Source organism: Pogoniulus pusillus, chromosome 18 (assembly GCF_015220805.1).
Source record: "Pogoniulus pusillus isolate bPogPus1 chromosome 18, bPogPus1.pri, whole genome shotgun sequence".
Taxonomy (NCBI): domain Eukaryota; kingdom Metazoa; phylum Chordata; class Aves; order Piciformes; family Lybiidae; genus Pogoniulus; species Pogoniulus pusillus.
The window spans coordinates 18,681,421-18,707,299 of record NC_087281.1 but is presented as its reverse complement, the minus strand read 5'-3'; the positions used below and the strand labels follow the sequence as shown (position 1 = coordinate 18,707,299).

Below are 25,879 nucleotides of genomic sequence, written 5' to 3'. Positions count from 1 at the left end.
ACTGCATCGTTCCCCAACCTGGGTATTTGTGTGCAGGGCAGAACTTTCACTTCCATCTTTAGAACACTTGAAATGTGAGACTTTCATTTTGTTCCCAAGGGCTTCTTCCCCACGCCATTCCTGTTACTGACCCATATCATCTACTTTTTCCTACCTATTTATCAGCATTTAAACATTTTATTGGGAAAAAATAGCAAAGCACACCCCCCTCCCCCCGATCAAGCCATGAAATATTTGAATTTTAGGTATTCTGCTGTTGATCAGAATTGAGTAGAACAATAGGCAAAAAAAAAATTACCTCTGTGCTTCTCAAACACTATTGCTGTGTTAAAACTGCACTTCAGGATTCTCATCTGCAAGGAGAGCTGATCATCTGCTGACCGTTCAGTGCCTTAGCTAGCATCTCCTACTCTTTTCTTCCTGAGCCGAACTCTCAGCATGCTTCCACTGAAATCAGAAATGTGAAACCTGTGAGACTGCAGTTGCCCAGCAGGTAGGATTGTGCTTGCCAGCTGGATGTCAGTTCTAGTATCTTTGGTGCAGTAACTTGGGCTTGGGGTTTCTGTGGAAGATGGTTTGGATTCCTCCTGCCACTCATCCCACCCCAGACCACATCTTGTGCTGGGAATGCACCTTTGTCTCCAGAAAGTTTTTGAAGGCAACCTCTTTCGATCAGCAGCATGGACTTGGGAGAGAGGCTTCGATCACTTTCTGTCTTTTAATGAGAAAGAAAAATCAAGGTGTTTGGGGCCAGAAGACCTCAAGGAATGAGAGGGAGAGAGAGGAAGGACCGATAAAAATTAAAAAATGCATAAAAATGACAGATGGGATAATGACATCAAGGTCCCCCACCTGCCTCTTGTTGCTGCTATCACTTAATTTCTGTGAATCCTGAGTACTCATGGGTGGCTGCCAACTTCCTACAGTGCAGAATGATGTGACCAGTGAAGCATCATGAGTGAGCAGAAGAGCAGCAAGTGACCGCAGGACACACATCTGGTTGGTGACACTGCATGACTCGGGGTCAGGACTGGGAAATAAAAGGTTGAGTATTGGGAAGACACAAAGACTTTCATCTATGTACCCTTCAAACAACATGAAGCCCACTGCTTTTGTTTTTCATCTAAATAAAGACTTTGAAGATGTTGCTTCAACTGCATTGTAAAAAGCAAAGAAAGAGAAAAAAAGAAGCAAAAGCCTTTCCGTGACCAAAGTGGCAAAATCTAATATTGCCTTTAGGAGATGCATCTTTTCCCAGTTCCTGAGAGCTCATGCACCAGGATAGAGCTCATTACTCCTTATTACTGGGGCCTTGTGGTCTTGTGCATGCAGCAGCAGCTGTCCACTTCATGCTCTGCCAGAGAAAAGCTGTCTGCAGCTGTCAGCATCAGCCCATCACATAATGCAGAAATGGCTTCTTCTGACAGCTCTCTCCTGGATACACTTACTTCGTGTTGGTACAGAGATGGTGACACCAGCATGACCACTGAATCAGCACTGGTCCGGTACAATACAGGCAAAACGGTGTGTAATCTGAACAGTACTACTTACTTGGACTTGTGTCATGCTAAACAGAAAAAACTATTAACGACAGAAGTGTGTTGGATGGGACATTTGATGTTCATTATGGCCTCTCAGTTGAAAAATCTAAACAGAGCATAAAAGCGGAAACAAAGAAGCCCAAACCATTTTCTTTACCATATTAAAGCAAGCTAGTCTGATGTTATCACAAGTTTGCCTTCTGTTTTTCCCTGTTTCCCTCCCTCTGCCCAATAGTTATGAACCCATCATATGCCTCTTCTTTCAGTTTTTTTGTTTCCTCCTGGATGGAACTTGGTGACTTAGGGGCTGAGAACAGAGGTATCAATCGGAAGCAAGTAGCCGTGATTTTATTGTCCTCCCCCAAACCCTCAGGTACAGTGATCTCAAAAGCGGCTGGCGAGCGGCTGCACGTTTCGCCTTGGACACCAGCAGCCAGCGCACCTGACCAACGTGCGCAGCGCAGACGGCGTTGGCGCGGAGCGGGCCGGGGCGGCGGTGCGCTGACTCCTGGCGGCCGTGCGCTGGCACCTGGCGGCCGTGCGCTGGCCCCGGGCGGGAGCGGCGATCCCTCGTGGCCGTGCCCTGGCACCTGGCGGCCGTGCGCTGACACCGGGCGGCGGTGCGCTGGCCCCGGGCGGCGGTGCGCTGACTCGGGGCGGCGGTGCGCTGGCACCTGGCGGCCGTGCGCTGGCCCCGGGCGGGCGGGAGCGGCGATCCCTCGCGGCCCTGCGCTGGCCCCGGGCGGGCGGGAGCGGCGATCCCTCGCGGCCCTGCGCTGGCCCCGGGCGGGCGGGAGCGGCGATCCCTCGCGGCCCTGCGCTGGCCCCGGGCGGGCGGGAGCGGCGATCCCTCGCGGCCCTGCGCTGGCCCCGGGCGGGCGGGAGCGGCGATCCCTCGCGGCCGTGCGCGCGCTGCCGACCGGGCCTCGCACGGGGCCCTCGCGGACGCTGCTGCGCCTCAGAGCACGCCGCGAGACGGGCGCGAGGGGTCGGACGCCCCGCGCCTGGCGCTGCCTCAGCCGCAGGGCCCTGCCCTTCTCACAGGATCGCCGCCTGCCCTTCCCGCCTTCGTTTGCAGTCCTTTGGCCCGGTGGAGAGCGGGTTCCCGAGGCGCGGTGCAGGCTGAGGCGAAGAAGTGCGCGGGAGTTGGAAGCGATGGGCAGGCGGCGAGTAGGAGGAGGCCTGCGTGCCGAGGCTGACACCGGACGGCACTGCCCGTGAAAAGCTGTTGAGGCCGCCGCGTATTGTACTGATCACAGGTCAGCAGCTGGAACACAGGCACGGCACAACCGTCGGTAGTTGCTACTAAAAAGCAACCAAACCCAAACACCTCTCATCGTATCCCGATGAAAAGAACGTGGACTGCTTTGGTTCTGTCACACCAGAGGACAACGTCTCCTGTAAGATGGTTCCCGGGACCCAAGGTGGCTGCATTACAAGGAATTCCTTCTAGGCCGCCAGGACTGTGTCATGATACATTTGGCTTGGCTTGAATTTACTTCAGTAGCCATGGGGCTAATGGAAAATCAGGCTGCTGTGCCACTTAATAGAGAAGTAGCCCCGAATGAAAAAGAAAACCACAGACTGATGCATCAAGGTGTGATGTGGTTGTGGAGATGTGCAAAGGCTGAGGACTGATGGACGTATTGGCTACACTGATTTGTCTGCAAGTGCTCGCAGAAGCCTGGGCGCGTCCCTGGTAGGAAATGCCAGCAGACAGCCCCCGTCCAGCAAGCTGCCCAGACGAAAGGTGGGCTTTGAAGTCGTGCATGCACCTGGTTGCTCCCCTAATTGCATCCAGGGTGGTGGAATTTAGGTCCTATGCTCTGCAGACAAACGGACAGGCCAGGAGGAAACTTTATCTATGATTCCAACGTTAGGGAGAAGCTTTTGCCTAAAATCACTGGATAACCACTGCCAAACTGCAAAGGTATGTTTTTATGGCACTTGATAAGAACAAGAAACTGTGCATGGATTTCATGGGCTTCCACCTGCTTAGTTAAATTACATTGGGTGCACATGGTCCATGTGATGGGAGTGCTGAGAAAATCTGACTCTCTATTTCAGCCCATCTAATTTAACTTTTTTGTGTATCCCATTCCACCTCTACCAAAGATCCTGCACCTATGTCTTTGAGAGCAACAAGCACATTAGGACTATGCACTCTAATAATCTCAGATGATGAACTGTTTTGGGGAGGCTTTTTCATGGAGAAATGTGTGTGTGTGTGTCTGTGTGTATCGCTGCTCTTTGGCTTTGAAATTCAGAGGATGAAAAAAATTGCTTTTTCTCCATTAGAAGTACACAGACAACTTTCATAACATTTAATGAAAAGTGCGTTAGGCTTTTATTTTTTCTTAATGTCTGGAATGGATGTTATGGAAAGCAATTGTCCCAGCTTTAGGGGATGGAAAGAAGTTTGTTTTTGCTTGGATATATAGCCTTCTCCTTTGGGATGGTGTCATTTGATAATTCCTGCCACATGTTCTTATGAGTAGGATGTTTTTGTTTCCTTACTGTGTCTACCAAGTCCTGCTGGGTAATATTTCAGATGGTCATGGTCAAAAAAAGCATGCGACAACTTCCAGATGTTCAAATAATCAAAGCAAACTGCAGATCTAAAGGAGCACACTGACAAACAAATGAAGGATAACCTGAAGGGATGCGGTCTAGGTGGGGAGTCACTTTCAGAGGTGGTGTAGCAGGCTGAAGGATAGTCTTATAGTATCTGGAGAATTCACTGATGTGTACATCATTTGCTAAAAATGAGACAGTCTGATGACCCCTGAAAACGTGGTTTTCCTGCAGCTTGGAGAGGTGATGGCTTCCCAGGGGTGCAAGGAGAACTTGTCTCAGAGGGGCATAGTTCTGAACAGAGCTGCCTGCTGGGCTTCAGCTTGTGTGATGTGGCTTGGGGCTAAGAAACGTGACCATGTCCTGCTATAGCCACACCACGACTGTGTAGATATTCTTTGTCTTTGCTGAGCTTGGTGGTGCCCAAGGCAGTGCTGGATTCAGCAGAGCTGGGAGAGCAGCTTTCAGAACAGGGACATATGCTTGCTTCCCGCTTGCTCGTAGCTGGCTTGTAAAGGCAGCAGTTTAGGCATTAGGAGCTAGTTCAAAGCTAGGGTTTGGGAGCCCTTCATCCCATGTGATTTTTGTTGGCCCTTCCAGTTTTATAGAAACCGACAAGAAAACGAAAAATTTATAGTGGGACACTATGTTCCTCTTTGGCAGTGTAAAAATATTCATCATCAAGGAAAAATTAAAAAGCTTATATTAGTCACCATCAGCCTGGTAACTGTGACAGTGAATGGGTGTAGCTGTGTCATGCCCCATGTATGGAGGTGGCAAGCAGGAACAGTAGGATGGAGGCTGCACATCACAATCTACTGTTGCACAGGCTGGGTGGTCTTGTCTCTGGTTGTAGGAGGGACAAGATTTCCACTCCACAGGATCCCCCAGCAGTTCTGCTAGAGTCTTTTCAAATGCTGGCATTTCATGTGACAGTGACTCCACTGCACATCCTTTGAAACATACGTGCTCTGCATCTGCCCCATGGTGTGTGCAATTGGCACAGCTCTGATGGAAAACTGTTTCATAAAGCCTTCCATGTGGAGCAGTGATGGAGAAGGGCAGGTATAATTACCTTTGTTGTTGTTGTTATTATTACTATTATTATTATTATTTCTACTACTCATTTAATGTGTGGAAACATTGTTGGCTGTAAGCCTGTCTCATGCTGATGGAGAAAAGAAGCTGCAATCACACTGAGGGAGTTGATGGCGTTGTGAATGTTACTGTGACTCCTGCAGGCTGCCCCTTTTGAAGTGTAATTCTTTGGGAGATTACTACTAACTCCTCTTTCCCCTTGACAGTAAGGTTTTAAGTGACTTTTCATGCAGTACCGTATGGGTCTTTCATTGTTTGGGAGGTAATGGTTTAGTGTACTAGCAGATTCAGTTCCCCACAAGGAAAAGAAACAACACACTGTATGGTCTTGCTCTAGCAGGGGAGTTGGACTCAGTGATCTCTTTCAGTCCCTTCCAACCCCTGACATCCTGTGATCCCGTGAACTTTGGCAGTCTGTCCACATCAAAGGTGGCTTTGTTGATTGTGCTCTCCATATAGCATTTCCTAGGAATCTGTAGAACTTCTAGAACAGTAACTCTTTGGGTTTGTTCAAATAATCCCTCTGTATGTACATAGAGGGAGAAAGACCAACACTGGCAAATTGGGCCATGGTGCTCATGTGTGTGTGGAGTGGCCTGAGCCTAAGAAAGGCAGTCTGTGGGCCTTGGAGGAGGCATGCCAGAACATGGGCAAAAAACAAAAGTGGAGAAAGGCCTGCAATTCAGGACATCAGTGTTACCTGAATATGCTGCAGGAACCTAGTGGCCGCAAATAATTAGATCTGGGCCATAAACCAGGTATTTATTGTGATGAATCATCTCTGTCCCAATTCTTGTTTGTAAGACTGGAATAACAATGTTGTCTAATGTTATAAAACCTGAAAAGTTTTGGAAGCTTGTACTCTCGTACTAGCTAAAGCATCAACAGCATGTGCTTCCATCATTTATAATATGGTTGTCAAGACTGCAAGCTCTTTGCCCACATTCATAAGGAAAGTTATAGTGGGAACCATTCACACCACTGGAGGCTGACTCAGGAAGGACATGTAATCAGTGGGAAGATATGATAAGGAAAATAAAGCTACTGCATCACAAACCAGAGAACTGTGTGAGAAAAGAACAAGTGACCTTGTCTACTACCTACCAATCTATAGCTCACCTACCTGTCTCTCCACTATGTACAAGTCTGTATTGTTCTGTTTAGAAACAAGCCAGGGAGCAGCACAGGGACATCTGGCTGGGGCAAGAGGAAAGCAGCTAAAGGACCTTTTCACTGGCTAATAAATCGATGCTCGGTCTCCCTTCAAGGCTTCATAGTTTAGAAAGAATTGCAGTTTGTTTTTCAACAGATGTGTCAGTCTGTTATGGATTAAGAATACAATATGCCTTCCACATCAATTCTCCCCACAAAGACTGATTTTTGGAGGATTTGCTAGTCACTTTGTTTCAGACACATTTCTTAACACGTTTGGATGTCTTTGCGGTTAAACTTAGACTGTCCTTCCTGAATGCTGTAAGACTTGTTGTGCAGTGTTTGTCCTTTCAGAGTCATTGCTGATACATACCCACTGCACTCACTGTGTTCTATTAAGATAATTTGTCAGTAAAAACTACGAATGAAAATATTCTCTCAGAGGGAGTGACCTCAAATATAATTTTGTACTGAAAGAATCCTCAATAATTTCCAAACTGAAGCTAATTAAAAATGAAAGCTAAATCTTCCCCTTTTACTGCACACTCAGGTGTGACCTTCCCAAAGTTTCAGACATTTTCCATTTACTTCAGCATCCTTAACTTAACTTAGTCTGTGGCTCTAACATCCATTCAGGGAAATCTGCAGACAAGGCCAGAACCTGACATCTCTATTCATTAAAATTACTGGTCACACATCTTTACTTTCTCATTTTTTGTTTCCATCTGTTGCTTGTTTGTGAGCAGACCACTATTTTTCCCTTTTTAATGGAAACTTGGGAAGTTCCCAGAGGAAATTTCCTGTCTCTGCCTCTTTTGTTCTTTAGAGTCTCTAGTCTCTCTCCCTTATTTTGATAGTCATCATTCTCATCTTTTGACTGCAGATCTAGACCAAATCTTGACAAAATAAACAGAAAGGTTTTCCTTTGAATTTTAGATGTGGTTTTGTTGTATTTTTTTTCTTTCCTCTTATTCTTCTTGCTGCCTGGCTGGCCGATTTAAACAAATATTTTGAGAACAACTTGTCCTCAGTTAACTAAACTGGTAAATAATGGATAAATATAGTTTTGATTTGGAACAGCTTTCTGGCAAAGCATAGGGTGCAGAAATAAAGACGAAGTTTTCTCACCTTGAGTCATGGGATCTGGTTGGCTAAATTAAAACCATTTACTTAACCTGCCTGTGCAACACACAAACACCAGAGTTCTCCTTTAGCTATACTGATACCTTGTGCTGCCTACACTACACTAGCTACAACACCTGGACAGTGATTCTGTTTTGTGAAACAGAAATAGCCTTGGTTTCTTTCTTTCTTTGTGCACAAATCTAATTTGTATATTTAAGCAAAAGCCGATTTCCCCGTCGTTCATTGGGTTTTTTTTCACCATCTGGAAAAGAAATGTCATTCTGTCACAAGCTCCAAGCTTCAGCATGTAACAACTGAATTATAAAATTCTTGGTGTGCTAAGGCTGGCTGCCTACCTCCCTAAACTCGGTCTTGATGTGCCATTAGTGAGTTCTTATCAAAATGTACTTCACCAAACCTACGAAAGGGATGTCGCTATGTTTGTATGATGAATGCTCACATATTGCCTACAAAGCACACAGAGGACTTTTAAAGTCTTTAGCTCTACGTTAATTCACCCAGAGGTGATATAAATATAAGTGCTACAGTGTTCTTGATATGTGTAGTGAAAATAAAGACCCAACTCACAAAAGCAATATCAATATAAGTCATTGCATTTTGAATTTTTATTGTAATAAATTATAGCACTAGTTCACAAAACCCAGCTATTATCTCAGATTGTCTCTCTGCAGAATCACAAAAACAATCTGAGTCATCCTGACTTGATTCATGCTCAGTTCCTGTTTGGGAAGGCTTTCTTCACCATCAGACTGCCTGGTAACATTTTTTTCTATGGAAGTTCAAATTCTGTGCAACAGTTGCGTAGCCTAGATGGGTTCTGCTGCGTGAATCATGGAAAATATGCGTTCCTGCTCATTTGTAATTGGATATTTCTTACAACTCACTGTGGAATAAGATCCATGAGATTTTTTTTTTCTGTGTGATGCATATGTCTTTTTGACAGCCTGAAAGAAATTGGTTTGTAGAGACTTATCAGACATTAAAAGATGCTTATCATTTTAAAGAGGGCAAAGAGATAAAGTTCACATGTAGAGATGAGACTGAGTATGAATCAATTTCAGACAGAGAGCGAGTTTTCCTTCATGAATAAATCAAGGCACCAGAGAGCTGCTTCCTTGTTTCTTTCAGGGTTCCTTTTATGGTCTGTTACTAAATTCTTGTGAAACTGTTCATTTATCTTTGTTGTGGCTTTCATTTCACCTATGTATAACATGTTATTACTATTAGTACATGCAGAATATATTATTTCAATTAGTTCCTGGAGTTGATTGTTTAACTTTGCTGCTCTCACCTGAAAAGCATCATAGAAACAGACAAAATGACTTCTACTTGCCAATCTTTCCTCCACTTGAGAGAGACTAAAAAATGCATTACAGTAACCCTGTAAAATATCTTAGACATTAAGAGAATATTAATATGTGACTTTAGGGAGATGAAACTACATAGAATAGCTAACATTTCTGCTGCTGAACAGTTCAGCAGCAAGCAGCTTTGTTTTCGACAGTGACCTGCAAAAAATATGGTACTAGTTTTCGTATTAGTTAACAGAGGTAACTAATAAGGACCAGTAAGAGAACACAATCATCACTTAATACTTTGGTAGATGTTGCGGAGATTTGGGTTGTCAGATGTAAATAGGGTTTAAGGGACTCTTGAAGAAAAATTCTGAAGTGTTTGGTCATTTTAAGGCAAACAAATGAGCAATAGTCATTTATCCAGTGGGGAAAAGTGAAGTCAGTCACAAGAGAACAAGGTTCTGCACATGCTGTTGGGAGCACCCTGCATCAGGGAGCAGTGAGCTTAAAAAGGACATAGCAGGTCATGTCCAGAGCATCAGCTAGATGTGAACTCCAGAAGTAAAACTAGTTGAAAACTAATCTGACTTCTGGAACATGCATTTTTGGTAGTGAGACCTTATTTCCTCTGTACATGTGTCAAGCTCTGAAACATGGTGTTTGCTTCAGGCACTCTTAAAGAATGCTTGAAAACCAGAGAGGGTGGGCACAGCCAAAAAACTGGAAAGCACCTTCTGAGAGATGTTATAGGTATGCAGTCTAATAAGCATATCAAGAAAAGGTTAAAGGACTGCTGGCTACAGATGGTAAGTATTAACTTCAGGACTATGCTCTTCCAATCTAGTAAATACAGACATAAAAAGATCTGGTGGCTGGAGCTGGACAAATGAAGCAAAAAGCTATGCATTTCACAAGTACTTTGCTACTGGCATGGATCTCAGTAGGCTACTGTGGCTTTTCTACCATTGGTAATTTTAAAATCAAGAATAGATGTTGTTGGGGTTTTTAATCTAAAAGATCTACTCAAGTTTAAACTGGATCAAATTCAAGGATGTTCTGTGTCCTAAATTATGTGGTTGGGTGACCACATGCCGACTCATTTTATAATCCGAAAATCCTTTTGCTCTGACAAATAAAGCTAAAGTTTTACTGTGGCTGAGAAACTGCATTCATGGATGCTTGTATTTACTGGGGTCAGCATTCACCTTTCTTCCTTCTCCTGAACCAGCTTAGCACTGAATGGTCATGGCTGCAGAGCTGCTCTAGGCAGACCTGTCCTGCCTAGCCCAAGGATGCTCCTTTTTCACTTATTTCTTTCCTCCCAGGCTGGAACCCCACATTCATTTTTCCGAGGAGCCAGGAACCACCTTGACCCGGGGAACTTCTGTAGCGCTTTGAGAGTAACCATTCACAAAGACCTTACAGCTCTGAACTACAGCACGCACAAAGAACACTTTTTTTCTAGTGACTACAAAATGCTGCCATAAGCTTTGCTGAAATGAAACCTCTCTTAGTAGTAGTGGAGCTTTGTATATTAGCCATCAAGGATTTGACTATTAGATAATTGTGATCACATTTTCTCTTCAGAACAACTTGCATTATTTAAGAAGAAAGTCAAACTCCAATCAAGCTGTTAAGAGATTTTGAAATATTCAGATGTAGAGCTCCCAGCTTCCCTGTTTTAGCCTTTGAGGCACAGTGCACAATGCTGCTAAGCAGGCGGTTGTCTCAGGATTTATTGTAGTGACTGAACTTATCAGTATAGAAAGTTCACTCTCTTGTGAACTGCTCTTGTGAACTTTCAAACAACATTTGCAAACTAAGAAGCCAGAGATTATTTCTATAATAAATGGATGCATATCTGTCCAAGTGCTTAATAAAAATATGTGAGAAGTACAAAACAAGTAATTTTGTTCTGCAATAAACACATCTTTTTTCTTTTTCTATTGGATAAAGGACAGTAACAACAACAATTCAAAACTTTTGAAGCTTTTAAGTTCAGAAGATGATACACTGACAAGAATGACACAAAAAATACAGGTCTTAGAATGGGGACTATCAGGTCAGATGAGACCAAAATTTGACAAAGCAATGCCTGAATTATCTTTTAATTCATATACACCCATTTAAATAAGATCTTGATACTAAAAGGTAAACTGAACCATACAATGTGATCCAGCAAAATCTGTTTCTATAAATACTCTTCATGCCCAGGAAGATAGGGGGACTGTGATACTGTTCATTTTAAAAGGCTCCTTTGAGTATTTGAGTATTTGGCCTGAAAAGGTGAATGCTTACTTGACCTACAGTTCCCATCTACCCTAAAACTGTCTGCTTCCTATGGGTGCTCTCTCTTCCTTGCAAAGTACTGATTGAAAACACATGAATGTTACTGAGCAAATACCATGAATTGTGTCTGTACAAAACAATACTGGTGATTTTTGTTTTCTGGGTGGTCCTAAGGGATGTGAACACAGCCTCCAGCCCCAGGCTAACATTTACTGCCCTGTGCCATCACAGCTGTCCAGGAGTCTGTTAAGATGAGTTGAAAATATTATTTCCTTGCCACGGACTCATGTATCAATTGTAACTGAAATATATTGAAGAAGTTCTCTCTTTAAATAAATCTCTATATATATATGCATTTCAGATTTATATTACTGCCAGTTCACTTAACAATTTGCGTCACACCAAGTACCTGCATTAACTGTTGATATTTGGCCTCAACAATAAGAACAGGAGAGAACTGAGGAGAGGGGAAAGACTAAAACCAAGTGTGTGTTAGCAGCTTTTCTAAGCTTGGATCTGTCTGTCTGTACTGAATCTTTGGCAGAACATTTTCAGTCTCAAACCTGGTATGGTGCCCATCAAAACTGGCACTAACCATACCTGTAGCTCAAGGTTTGCTACTCTGTGAGTAAGCACGGGCCTGTTGATTTAGCTTGTGTGAGCATACAAATACAAAATGCTTCTTTTCAGTCTAGCTCCTTCATCCTGGAAGGATGCAGATACATCTGTGTTTCTTGCTGCCAAAGAACTCCTGAAGCCATGCATTTTTAGAAGAGATAAGTGGCACAGAAGATGGACCTGCAAAGGTGAGAAGGAATAACTAGCTTTAGAAATAGCTTGTAGAAATACATAAACATTAATTGAACTGGAAGAGAAGGTTCCTGCGGTCAGTATACCACTTGCAGTCAATGCACCACTTGTCCATAGAATCAGATGTACTCAAGGAGCCCCTTTCTGCTTATGGCAGAAGGCTATGGTGAATTACAAGAGACTTTAAGTATTTACTCACAAAAATATCTCCCAACTCGTAGGGCTAGCTACAGCTTCAGACCATATCCAAACGCTTTCAAGGAATCCTGTTACTATCTTGTCAACCACTGAGGCTTCTGATTCTTCACAGGCTTGAGAAAGGAGACAGACAATCTCTCACCTCATCCTGGCTTCTCTGGATGATGTGTGTATCTCCAGGATTCCTGTCTTGTCAGGAGACTTTCAGATGTAGGCAGGAAGTCGTGCGATGTGCAGTCTTAGCACAATGTCACACTGGCTATGCAGGCCGATTGTGTGAAGGCATTTAGGACCTGTTCCTGGTAAACTTGAGGCAGGCAGTTTCCAGGCAATTCAGGATACCGTAAGCAATGGCAGCAGGCAAGCAAGCAAGAACACATTGCGTTACCTGCTCAACTCCTTTTATCAATGTAGCCAGAGATCAATGGGCCTTTGGACACAGACTAGCCAATCAGAATGGCAGTTACCCAACCTTGACCACATTAGGTGAAGCCATAGGCTTCCTTTATCTACATTTGGGAAAAACATAGGCCTTGCACAAGGCAAGCATGAGCTAAGCATGTGTATCTTGTTTACCACAGGATGTAAACAACTCTGGGCAGGCCAGAGTCCTTAGACTCAGTGGCTCCAAGTTCTTTGTCCTCTTTCCAGTGATTCCTTCTGCCCATAGCAGGAGGGAGAGGAGAAAAGCATGTCTGGGCAAGCCAGGACATGTATAAGCCTATTTTGACCTGCTTAAGTCACAACACCATCTTTTGACAGGATCCTTTAAGTACTGTAAGGCTGCTGTAAAATTTCTCTGAACCATGGTCTACTCCAGGCTGAACAGCTCCAATTTTCTCAGCCTGTCCTCACAGAGGAGATGCTTCAGCCCTTTGATTATCTTCATGGTCCTGAGTATTTATGCATGCCAACTGAATTCCTTTTGGTGGTTACAAGGATTTGATTCAATATTTTAAAAGTTGGTGATTCCTCAGTTTGCAGTCTCAAATAGTTTTTAGAGAGCATACACCCTTCAGAGTTCCTTTTTGCAGTGATGATCTAATGTGCCATCCATTGATTTTAATTCACTTTGAAAGCCAGCTCTGTAAAACAAATACCTGTGACAACAAATATCTAAACCATAAAAACCACAGTGGAGCCTCAGGTCCTTGTGTTGCAAGTTGTATGAGGTTTCTGACTAAATGCTTCTGAAAATTAACTGAGGTTGCAGGTGTGCAACATATTTTTAGTGACCACTGGAATTACTATCAGTGTGTTGTACAAAGATTTTAAAATGCTGTCAGAAATTAGAAGTAGGACTGTTTTGTCATAGATTTTTTTGCCTGGTTCCCTTTAGAATTAGTGCTTATTTATTCACGATGCTGATTACTTTTTAGTTGCTCCCTGCTGATGCGTTCAAACAGGTGAGCATCGTTAAAGCAGCAGCAACAGCAGATGGCAGCACGAGGCTGCTTTATCCGAGCTGTTAGAGCCAGCGGGGAAAATACAAACCTAGCTGAACCAAAGTTTCTTAGGATCTCTTTGCTTTCTGATCTCTTTCCTTCCTCCTGCTCTTTTGGATTGGTTTGAGGTTTGTTCTTTATGTTTATTTTGTTGTTTGTTTGGGTTTTTTTCCCCCCTACTCACTACAGGAAAAAAGAACGGCAGAGGAGGAGAACTGCATTGTCAGCTCATCCTGTATTTGTTTAGTAGGAGATAGGAAGGCCTGATATGACCAGCTGAAAAGATGACATGAGGTTATGGCCCAGCCTAACAGCACTTCACATTGTATTAAACACTCCACAGGGGCAACATCTGGAGAGTTAAACAACCGCCGGGTAATGCAATTTTAAATACCACTTCATCAAAGTAATAGACTCCACAGGACCCTCTTGGGATCTGTAAACTGATGTGTTCCAGGCTTTGTGTGCTGCAGCCCCTTTGTGTAACACATTAAGGCGAGTCTGATAGCTCTGACTATTGTAGAGTGATAGAACTTGAGTTTTCAAACTCATCTACAGCACACCACCTTGCTAGGCCTGGGATCAAATGCATCATGGGCTTTATAGTTTTTCTCTTCTTTTCTTGCTCAGAACTTGATGGTTTGTATATCCAAAATTCCTGTAAGCTGAGGAAAAGATTTTAGAACAGACTTACTCTTGAGTCTTCTTTAATAGCAGTCTATGAGCCTCAAAAGGAGATTGGATCTCATGCTTTCAGTGTTCCAGAGTATTTAAAGAGTAAGGAGCAAATTTTCTTTTCACTCTTAACAACCAGCCAAGCTTTCAACCTGAATAACAAGTGGTTCTTACTGGATCTGGTTCCTCTTCTGTGTTCTTCAAATACAAGCCAGCTGTAGGTCCAGCAACACAAAACGTGAAGGAAACGTGGTTCCCCATTTTGGTGGGCCGTGGAGGCAAGTGTCACCATCTAGCTGCAAATCAGCTTACCTGACAGTAGAACTGCATGTGCTTTTCTGAAATAACTCCTGCCACTGTTTTAGAGATGCTAAGCAGAAAAATCCCATAAAATAATCACTTTAGTCCTATTGAAGAATTAATCACTTTGAGAACAGCCCAATAACTTTTTCTGTTGCCTGATTATGCAGCATTTGCTTTCTGAATCCAAGTCCACCAAAACAGCCTACACAGATCCCTGTGTTTAGGCAGGCAGATTTTGGTAGTTGTCACCAACTGAACTTAGTCACTACATGGAGCTTGTGAAAGGACACAGCAATTACTTTCCAGCAAGAAAAAATAGGCCAGCAGCACTTAGCCAAGGTCAATGGAAAGGCTTTGATTCTTTCTGAGCAAGTATCTGCCCTCACTGCTGTCCTTCCTTGCATATACTTACTCTGATTTACTGCAATCATTTCAGATCAAAAGGCAGTGGAAAATTCTTCAATTACTTGACAGAGTCTCAGTTCAGAAATGCCTCTAGGTAAGCTGCTGTGTGATGTCTTTCAAAGAGAGATGCTCATAGTCTGAGCAGGTGGAGGAAGCTTGAAGCTGACTGTAAACTATCATTGCAGTTTTATTGTTTTTACTAAGTACTTGTAAACTCCATGAGACTGCAGAGAGACCAGAAAAAAATATGTTGTGTCTCAGTCTCCACTAAGCCATATAAAATAGTCCATCTTCAGCTACCTTAGTGTCAGCAGGAGCACAAACCTGAATAGCCCTTGAACTGGGTGCTGCGGTCTCACTTGACATCCTCCATTGCCTTCCTGCCCAAAATGTTTGTATCAAGCAGTCCTACCCACAGGCCTATTAGGTGAACTATTCTTTGGAAGTTATGTTATGACAATTTTGAATGCATAGCTAAGATGCCCTCTCCTCACTAAACTAGTTAGTAGTCTATGCTTTAGAAGTTATGCTTTAGAAGCAGAACTTATTAAGCCTACAGACACATGAGCTACTGTAGCTTACTTATTGGAGTTATTTTCTATCCCTCATTACTGCTGAGGAGACCACGGCTGCCCTCCATCTGTGGAGAGGTCTTCATAAGAAAGTGGGGAGCAGTAGAAAAACAGCATGGATTCTCCAAAGAATGCATGCATTTATTTATTTATTTCAAATGTCTTTCATGTCTTGGCTTTGTGCATCTTTTCCAAGAAGCAAATGCTTCACAGATGGAAAGAAGCAATTTCAGTTGTAAAAATTCTAAACAGTTCAGGTGAAATGAGAAACAGAGCTTCATGGAGCCAGGCCAGATTTTTTTGTTAAATTTTTCTTCCCAGCCTCACTTTGACTGTGAAAATATTCACCTACCTCCAGACTTTATAGCATGAGAAATGCCCTGCCTGGGGTCTAATCGGTGCCTGAGGTATCACTGCAGTGATTAGGAAGGAAGGCTCCTATTTCCACACAGACACTACACATCTGCTCTGATTTTCTGCAGGGTAGATCCAGAGTAACCCTATTGCAAAAAACAGTCTTACATAAACCAAGCTTATACTGGCATAGATCCTCTTTTGGAGGGAGTTGTGCTATGTTGTCACCAGGAGAAGGTCTAATTTGTCCACTGATAATCTGTTTTCTGTCATATGGCTAGGTAGTGAAATTAGGGGAAAAAGCATAGGTGATTTGTGAGAAAGAGTAATGAGCTTATTTTTAGATACCTCCTGCTGATAAAACTTTCAGAGATTTATGGCAGATCAAATTAGCAGGAGCTTTTGTAATTACCCTCAGAACCTTTGGCTATCACACACTGCCTGTAAGGCACTTACATCTCCCACACACTCCCCATGGGGAGCTTAACTCATCCTCCAAGATATCTTCCTTGGAGCCAGACACCTATAGTCAGACACCTATACATCTGTGACCTGCCATGTGTAACCTGAAGCTCAGCAGCGAACAAAGCACTAGCGAACAAGCGAATGGCTGTGGGTGTGGAGCTGGAGTGACCCCCATGTGGGGCAGGCATCTGCAGTGAAGAGAAGGAGCATGTGGGACCAGACCTGCCTCTGGGTAATGGAGGGGTTCAGCTCTCTAGGCTCTAAATCATTCAGGACACTCTGCATCAGAGACTGAGGGAAGTACAAAAAGGGCCTGTGATTATTAGCTTCTGCCAGATTTCTGGGAATGCAACTCTGGAACACACTAATGCATGATGCTCAGTCACTGGCTCACATTGAATGTTGCAATGGATTTTACAATGCACATTTGACAAGCAAGTCGTGCAGAGCTCTACAGGAAAAGAGAGAAACACGCAGCAGTGGGTGCTGAATCAGGGCCTAAGCGTGTAATCTACAATTATTTGCTATAAGGTCTAGGACATTCCCTGAAAAATACTGAGTTGTGCAGGAAATGTCTGGTTACTTGTGTAACTGTTTGCAAAATATACAAACTCATCAGGCTCTGACTCTGTGTCTTATGACAGGAATGCATTTTCTTCTAGACATGTTCAATTGCCTATCTGATACACATATTGCTCAGCCAAAATGACTTGTTAGTGATTTATTTTGAATATTCAGCTTTTACCATATGACATAACCTCCTTAACTTGATGAAAAAAAGGTTTAGACTGAATTCTTCCCATGCAAAATAATGGGGCAATGGTTTCTTGATGCCAATACTTACTGATATCAAAGGAAAATATTGTCTTCATTATTGGTTATTTGTCTTAATCTTGCCTCAACAGTACACAAAGCACAATGTACAAAAACAGTATGTTCTTTCTTCTAAAACAGATTGTAACTGACTAATTGCTATATGATTTGAATGAAAACAGAGGCATGATTCAGTGATGCTTAATGGACATTTTCTTACTGTGTATAGTTTTGTTTGTTTTTCTTGTCCTTACTGATAGAGGAGTCATACAAAATCACTTCCTATATCTGCCCTCATCCAAAATCTCAGAAGGATTTCTTTTTGGTTTGTCCATGAGACCCAGATCCTTGGCTAAGATATCTGAGATATAGCTACATTTTATATATATGTATACAGAAAGTAATACAGCCACTGTGGATATATGTGTGCAACTGTTTCTACATGCACACACATACGTAATCAATTTTTCATCTTTAATTAAAGCTGACACATCTTGATGGTTTTTGAATATTCCTACGATTCAGGTGTTGCACTTATGCTGGATTTGGATACATTTTGCACAGACAATTTAAGGTGTATAAAGCCAACACAAAATCCAGCCTTGTGTTAAAGAAAGTTAATATGAGAACTGATATAACCAGAGATGATCCCTTGCTTGGGCCTGTATGCAGCCTGAGATGTGCCTTACCTTCCTGTCATTCCTGTCCTATTTGGAAACATACATGCAAATTCAAGGGGTGCAAGTTTAGGTGAAGCATCAAAGAAAAGCAAGGACTAATGCAAGAATCTGTAGAAGACTTTGTACAGAGCTGGTCTGCTTCCAGTACATCAGGAAAACAAGATCTGAGCCAAGATTTTTGACTGAGGACTCAAGGACACATTTGACTATGAATGAACCAGTTACTTCCCAGTTAAATTTCTATGACCTAAGTAATCTTTAGCAGAAGGCACAAATGTATTTGTTTCAAACCTTTCTAATATTACACCTCTTTCTTACATCAATTCCTCAGACCTTTGCTTCCATCCACATCAGGCACTTTCTCATCCTGCCTTTTCTCCAACAGTTTCCCTATCAGGCTTCTGTATCAAGGGTGGTTTGGTGTAATGGGAACCACGTTGTGTCAGTGGTGAACACATCAAAGCCCATTCATCGAATTCTTCTGTGCTTAACTCGAGACAAACATGCCCAGACAATGCCGAGCACACCCAATACGAACTTTTAGGCATAGCTCACAGATTGCTGCTTCTGCATGGCGGGGAGGGGGGGGAGAGGAGGGAAGGAGAATTCCTGCCCAGTCGCCACTAGATGGAGCAAAGGCAAACCTGCCGCCGTAAGCCGCTCTGCCGTGGAAATGCAGCCGCTGCCTCTGTAGCTTTGTCCTGAAGCGAGTTACTACGCTGAAAAGCAAGCCCCTGTCGCCCTCGGAGGAGTGAAGGAGCCTTGCTTATTTTCGTATGCTGGTTGGTAGCTAAGGCTCACTCAAAGGATTCATGCCATGTGGGCTGGGAGGAGCGGCTGATGCACAGGAATGCTGCGCAGCCCTTCAGTAAGATCTGGACAGGCTGAAGAACTGAGTGAAAGGAAACCTATGAAGTTCAAAGAGGCCAAGTGTTGAGTCTTGCACCTGGGAAGGAATAACCCCATGCACCAATACAGGGTAGGGGCTGACCTGCTGGAAAGCTGCTCTGCTGAGAAGGACCTGGGAATCACAGTGAACAAGTTAACTCTGAGCCAGCAGTGTGCTCTTGTGACAGAGAAGGCCAAGGGTATTCTGGGGTGCACTAAAAAAAGCAAACAAAAAAAACCCATGGCCAGCATGTTGAGGAGGTTCTCCTCTCCCTCTGCTCTGCCCTAGCAAGGCCACGTGTGGAACACTGTGTCAGTTCTGGGCTTCACAAATGAACTACTGGAAAGACTCCAATGGAGGACTATGAAGATGATTAGGAGATTGGAGCATTTCTCTTACAAGGTGATGATGAGAGACCTGTGAGAGAAAACTGAGAGGGGATCTTAATCTGTGCTAGTATCTAAAGGGTAGGTATCACGTGAATAGGGCTGGGCTCTTTTCAGTGGTGCACAATGATAGGAGAATGGGCAATGGGTGCAAACTAGAACACTGGAGGTTCCACCTAAACATGAAGATAAACCTCTTTAAGGATCACGAAGAACTGGAACAGTCTGCCCAGAGAAGTTGTGCAGTCTCCTTTTCTGAAGACATTCAAAACCTACCTGGGCACATTTCTGTGCAATGTGATCTAGGCAAACCTGCTTTAGAACAGGGACTGGACTAGATGATCTCCAGAAAGTCTGTCCAACCCCTGCCATTCTGTGAATCTTTGTGATTTGGTGACTTTACAATTTGTACATTGGAGAACTGAAGTAAAATTCTTAAAAGATTGGTTACCTTTTTTGTCTTCTAGCACACAATTCAGATGAGTAAATAAGGAGTTTAAACAATGGAGAAAGCCTTCATACTGTGACTGTGTGCATACACAGGTTTTATCTTTAGGCATCTAAGGCACATCAGCAATATCTGATGGTGCTGACATCCTTGAAAGAGTTTGTTGATAATCCTCTTGCCCTCCTTTCTCAGTCAGTTAGCTCTTGCTCTTGCCATGTAGGCATCGAAATTCCCATCCTCTGCTTCACTAATTACATACTAATAATGCATGAGGAAATCACAAAATATTTCCTCTTAGGAAATGTTCAGTTACCACTTAAACTGTTTTCACAGCACAAGCAGTGTTCCCATCTGTGCTCAGCAATGTCCTAGTTCTGTTTCCAGCTATGGGAGTTTTACTATTGCTCTGAATGGCAGCTGACACTGACAGCCATGGTTTCTGAGAATCTACTGTGTACAGCTGTGTGTTTTGAAAAGTACAGTGTAGTCTGAATGGTGAGCATACAGTCCCCTACACTGTTCATGTTGTAACTGTGACAATTCTTTGCATGAAACTGCTGGCTCTCCTGGAAGTCTGAAGGTGCTTCATGTAGTTTTGCTTAGTTGACGAAGTGAAGGGAAGGGAAGGGAAGGGAAGGGAAGGGAAGGGAAGGGAAGGGAAGGGAAGGGAAGGGAAGGGAAGGGAAGGGAAGGGAAGGGAAGGGAAGGGAAGGGAAGGGAAGGGAAGGGAAGGGAAGGGAAGGGAAGGGAAGGGAAGGGAAGGGAAGGGAAGGGAAGGGAAGGGAAGGGAAGGGAAGGGAAGGGAAGGGAAGGGAAGGGAAGGGAAGGGAAGGGAAGGGAAGGGAAGGGAAGGGAAGGGAAGGGAAGGGAAGGGAAGGGAAGGGAAGGGAAGGGAAGGGAAGGGAAGGGAGAAGAGAAGAGAAGAGAAGAGAAGAGAAGAGAAGAGAAGAGAAGAGAAGAGAAGAGAAGAGAAGAGAAGAGAAGAGAAGAGAAGAGAAGAGAAGAGAAGAGAAGAGAAGAGAAGAGAGAAGAGAAGAGAAGAGAAGAGAAGAGAAGAGAAGAGAAGAGAAGAGAAGAGAAGAGAAGAGAAGAGAAGAGAAGAGAAGAGAAGAGAGAAGAGAAGAGAAGAGAAGAGAAGAGAAGAGAAGAGAAGAGAAGAGAAGAGAAGAGAAGAGAAGAGAAGAGAAGAGAAGAGAAGAGAAGAGAAGAGAAGAAACCAACTTATTTTTTGTACTGAAATTGTAAAACAGATTAAGCTGGCATATCATCACTTTCTACACAGGAGTTTAGTATCACATCTTATGAACATCAGGTACATCAATAGCTCTTGCAATTAATGTGGCTTGGGTTTTTTGTTTTGTTTGAGTGTGTGTGTGTGGAGTTTGGGTTTTTTTGTTTGTTTGGTTGTTTTTTTTTTGGTTTCTTGTTATTGGTTTGTTTGTTTTTTTCTCCAGAGTTCTCATGCGTGTTTCATATACGTACCTTCATCCTATTTTCATCACAAAACTGAGCAATGCTGTGTTAAAAATGTGGTATGAAAGCACTGGCAATTATTTGTTGCTTTGATTACATACTTTGAGTGTAGTCATTAATATCCATACACATATTTAACCTACATCAGTGGAGGAATTTGCCACAATTACCTAACTTCAATTTCCTCAAATTTATACATCTAATAGAAAGGACTTCTCTAGTGGTTTTGGTATTCAGTGGAGAGAAAGGAGCAACTTCATAGGGTAGATAATTTGTTCTGAAGACATGTGGCATCAATAACTTTCTAGAGATATTTTGTTCTCTCTGCCAGTCATAAAAGGGGACCTAGGTCACTAATTTAAATCTCATATTATAGAAGCCAAAGTGAAGTCAGTGGAATCCCAACAGTGGTGCCTTAACTTTTATCATCTAATACATTTTTTTAATGTCAATTAAAAATCAGTATCAGATATATATATATATATATATATATATGAATTTGCTGATGCATAGGTATTTAAAGATTAATGAATCTATCTAAACCCCCACATGGGTGCAACTATGTTACACTAAATTTGCACCAACTATATTTATTTTAAGATAGGGTTTCTTTGTGCCTCTTCCTGACCTTTGTTTCTATCTCTTCATAGTCTGGAAGACATCACTGCCTAAATACTTGGTATGTAGTCATAGTTTTCTACTTCTGAAGAAAAAGCATTTGGAATCATCTCACTTCATTGCATATTGCTTGGGAATATTCTGTAGTGCAAAAGTGATTTTAAAATTGGGTGGCTTCCTTCTGCTCTGCTTGTAAGCCTCAGGTCTTTATATAATTTTGCAGCTGTGAAGTATCATTTCATTCTAAGGCTGTAAAGAAAATGGCTTCCCTGTTGTTCAGGCAGGACCACCAAGCAAAAGGGAGAAAAGAATCCTGAAGTCAGAACAGAGGAAAATGAGTGGCTATGGTTCATGTACATGCAGCAGTTGTTTAGAACATGTTTGTGCCTGGAAGCACACACCCAGGGCAGATAGGGTTCTGTCAGTATATCTTTGCCATTCAGATCTGTTATTGAGCCACTCCAGAGCTCAGCCTGGCCTTGTTCAGGAAATAAAAATATGCCAATGAAAATGATTGTTTTTTGATATGGAAAAATGCCAAAGGAGCTAGGGTAAGATTAACAAAACAATTTCCATTGCTGACCAAACACAGATTAGTGTTATTGGCATCACTGAGACATGGTGGGATGAATCTCACGATTGGAGCTTGGGGATAGATGGTTATAGACTCTTCAGGATGGACAGGCAGGGGAAAAGAAGAGGGGGTGTTGCTCTCTACATCAGTGATAAACTTGAGTCCATGGAGCTCCACCTGGGAATGTGCAATGCAAAAACAGAGAGTAGGACTCTGCTGCAGACCTCCTGATCAATCTAAGAGGTTCCTGTAATGCACTGATGATAACTTCCTCCTCCAAATGGTAGAGGAACCCACAAGAAAAGGTGCTATGATGGACCTAGTTCTTACCAACAGGGAGGGGCTGGTGAGTGAAGAGAAGCTGAAAGGTAGCTTTGGCTGCAGTGACCATAAAATGTTAGAGTTTAAGATCAAGAAGGCATCAAGAAGCATGCATAGCAAACTTGCTGCTCTGGACTTCAGAACAGGAGATTTCAACCTCTTCAGGGACCTTCTTGGCAGGGTGCCATGGGAAAAAATGTGGAAGGAAGGGGAGCCCACAATGAGGGTGGTAAAACAGTGGAACAGGTTGCCCAGGGAGGTTGTGGATGCTCCTTCCCTGGAGGTGTTCAAGGCCAGGTTGGATGAGGCCTTGAGCAACCTGTTCTAGTGGGAGGTGGCCCTGCCTATGGCAGGGGGTTGAAACTGGATGATCCCTGAGGTCACTTCCAACTAAACTATTCCATGATTCTATGAAATTTAAACCCAGGTCACCAAAGGTGAAATGTCACTACACTAAGTTATGTAGTCTTGACTTCCCAGTTAATCCTTATTTCAAGGTAATGAAACTCAACTGTCAGCTGGAATACCGTGTCCAGCCCCAGTATCCACACCTTCAAAAGGATTTTGAAGAATTGGAAGGCATTCAGGAAACTGCTTCAGGAATGCTTTGAGAACTCTTTAATCCGGCAGACAAAGGCATAACGAGATCCAGTATCAGAAAGCTGTGCTTTGAAATATTCAGATTAGAAATAAGGGGGTATGAGAATTGCACAGGTGGGGAGGGATTTATTAGGTTCTCCATCACTGTAAACTGTTGAATCTAGACTGGTTTATCTTGTAAAAGAGATCATCTTCTGCTTAATGAGAACTATAGATTTGAGGCCAGAATTAGCAAGACTCCTAAAATTCCCCTTGGGCAGCAGTAAGTCAGTGAAAAGTAAGGTAAATTTCAAGCCTTATGCCTCATGTTTTCTGTTCTTGAGTATGCATGTGAAAGTTGGTACAAAGGAAAACCCAAGCCAAGCTTTAGACTGTGGTTGTTTAACCCCAACCAGCGACTAAGCACCACACAGCTACTTGCTCACTCCTCCTCTGCCCTAGTGAGATGGGGAGAATTGAAAACAAGTAAAACTCCTGGGGTGAGATAAAAGTTTAGTTAACAGAAATCAAAATAAAATATTACAATAACAATAGTAGTAGTGAAAGGCAGATAACAAAACCAGCGTGAAACAAAACTCAGGAAAGACAAATGATTCACAATACAGTGGCTCAGCAGCCACTGACCTCAGCCAGTCTCTGAGCAGTGATCTGTTTCTCTCGGCTAACTCTCCCCAGTTTACATACTAAGCATGATGTCATATAGTATGGAATAATCCTTTGGTCAGTTGGGGTCAGCTGTCCTGGCTGTGTCCCCTCCCAGCCTCTTGTGAGGAGGAAATTCTTCACCTTGAGAGTGATGAGAGCCTGGAATGGGTTGCCCAGGGAGGTGGTTGAGGGCCCCCATCCCTGGAGGTGTTTAAGGACAGGCTGGATGAGGCGCTGCCCAGCCTGATGTAGGGTAGGGTGTCCCTACCCATAGCAGGGAGGCTGGAACTAGATGATCCTTGTGGTCCCTTCCAACCCTGACTGATTCTATGATTCTATGATCGTGCTCCTCAAGGCTTCTTGCTGTCAGGGCATGAAAAGCTGAAACACCCGTGATTTAGTATAAGCACTGGTCAGCAACAAGTAGAAGCATCAGTGTGTTAGAAATCCAAACCACAACACTACATCAGATGTTAGGAAGAAAAGTAACTCTATCTCAGTTAAAACCAGGACATAGATAAATTCTGATAGCTGATAATTTAAATTATGTTCTTAGGTTATTACAGATGAAAAAAAATACTGAAGTTTTTTTTTCTTTTGGTGGTTGTTTTTGTTTGTGAGATTTTTGTTTGTTTGTTTGCTTGGTGAGTTTTTTTTTGTACTAAGGATATCAGTTATGATGCAAAGTTATATGTACATTCAAAGAGCTGGAGAAGAGGTTATGCTGCACAAAAAAAAGAAAACAAGTACAGAAAACAATTTAGGAGTCTTTGTTTTCTTACTTACTCAGTACCTACTTGGAAATCATAAGCTCATTAGATTTGGTCAGCATTTAGAACCATCCAGCTATAGTTTAATTAAAATACTGAACATATACTTGAGGCCATTTGTACTTTTTATATTTGACATCCTTATTGCAATGGTTATGTAGTGTTGTTTATGGTACCCGAGTGAACGAATGGCCTAAACCAAATACTTGCGCACTCAGATTGAAGATGTTTGCTTGAATAAAACTTCATTACTTAACCAGAACAGGAAAAAGGGCATAAGCAAAACTCAATTGTTTTTAAAGGCCTAAAAATACTCTCTGACTACTTTGCACCAGTGCAATAAACATTCAGAGGAAAGGGGTATAATGCATCAGAGAATTCCAATGTCTCCTGCTATTTTACACACCATTTTTTAGATGGTATGCTGCCCCTTTTTTCCTTAATAGGAGTCAACAGTATGAAATATATCAGTGTATGACACATGCACTCTTTCTCAACAAGAGGATTCATAAAGTTGATCAATGACTAGAAGAAAGGCAATTCTGGGAGGTCTTGCCTTTCAATTTCTAGTATAATTTTAGCAGATTAATGTTGTTTCTTTAGCATACAAATTTCTCCTTACTCCTAACAAGATTTACTGTCAGATATAGAAAATTGGATGATTCAGATCCTATATAGCATGGCATGGAAAAAGAGTATGCACAGTAGTATTTGCTGAAGAACCTCAAGTAATTTGAAACTGGGGGCTTTACAAATACCTGGTTGTAATCAAATACATTCTCTTGGAGAAAGGATTCAAGCACTCATGACACCAGCATACCCTGTAAAATACTAAATGTTCTTGCACCACCTTGGCTGCTTTGTGTTCTGTGTGGATGATTCTTTCCTTGTCTCTGCATGATTTAACATGAATTAGAATATATAGCATATTTTATGTACTATGGTTATAAAAATGGATTAAATTATGCATGTAGGCTTGTGCTTTTACTATGTATTTATGTGAACAGTAAGACATCTCATTATCTATAAACTGGATATTTACTAGTCGTTAGTTCTATACCTATACCAGAAGAACCCCATCCTTTGATGTTTAATACTCTAGCAATAATCCCAGTCCATCAGAGAAACTGCCTCTATAGTTTGCTTGAATATTCATCAAGGCTAGTTGCTTTCTAAGAATGGACAGAGACATGCATTAATTCAGGCCCCAGCTCAACCTCCCATGAAGCAGCAGGTGAGATAGGTGAGCAGTTCTCATGGAAGTCAGAGCAGCAGAACCACAGCCACTAACCAGGATCTCTAAGAGCTCTGGCCCAGAATGGGAAGACAGCACGTCTTGC

The 25,879-nt window shown here is 42.7% G+C and overlaps 2 protein-coding genes across 2 annotated transcripts in view; both read left to right on the top strand.

Annotated features, from left to right (window-relative positions):
• Nucleotides 1-11,450, top strand: part of RGS7 (regulator of G protein signaling 7) — a 194,995-nt gene extending 183,545 nt beyond the window's left edge. The window contains exon 17 of the mRNA XM_064158619.1: nt 10,132-11,450. Within this exon, the coding sequence (XP_064014689.1) occupies nt 10,132-10,293 (162 nt within the window). The 3' untranslated portion in view covers nt 10,294-11,450. The remainder of the gene's footprint in view (nt 1-10,131) is intronic.
• The window catches only part of GREM2 (gremlin 2, DAN family BMP antagonist), a 73,093-nt gene continuing 49,723 nt past the window's right edge, over nt 2,510-25,879 (top strand). Inside the window, exon 1 of the mRNA XM_064158629.1 lies at nt 2,510-3,471. The gene's annotated coding sequence lies outside the window, so the exon portion shown is untranslated. The remainder of the gene's footprint in view (nt 3,472-25,879) is intronic.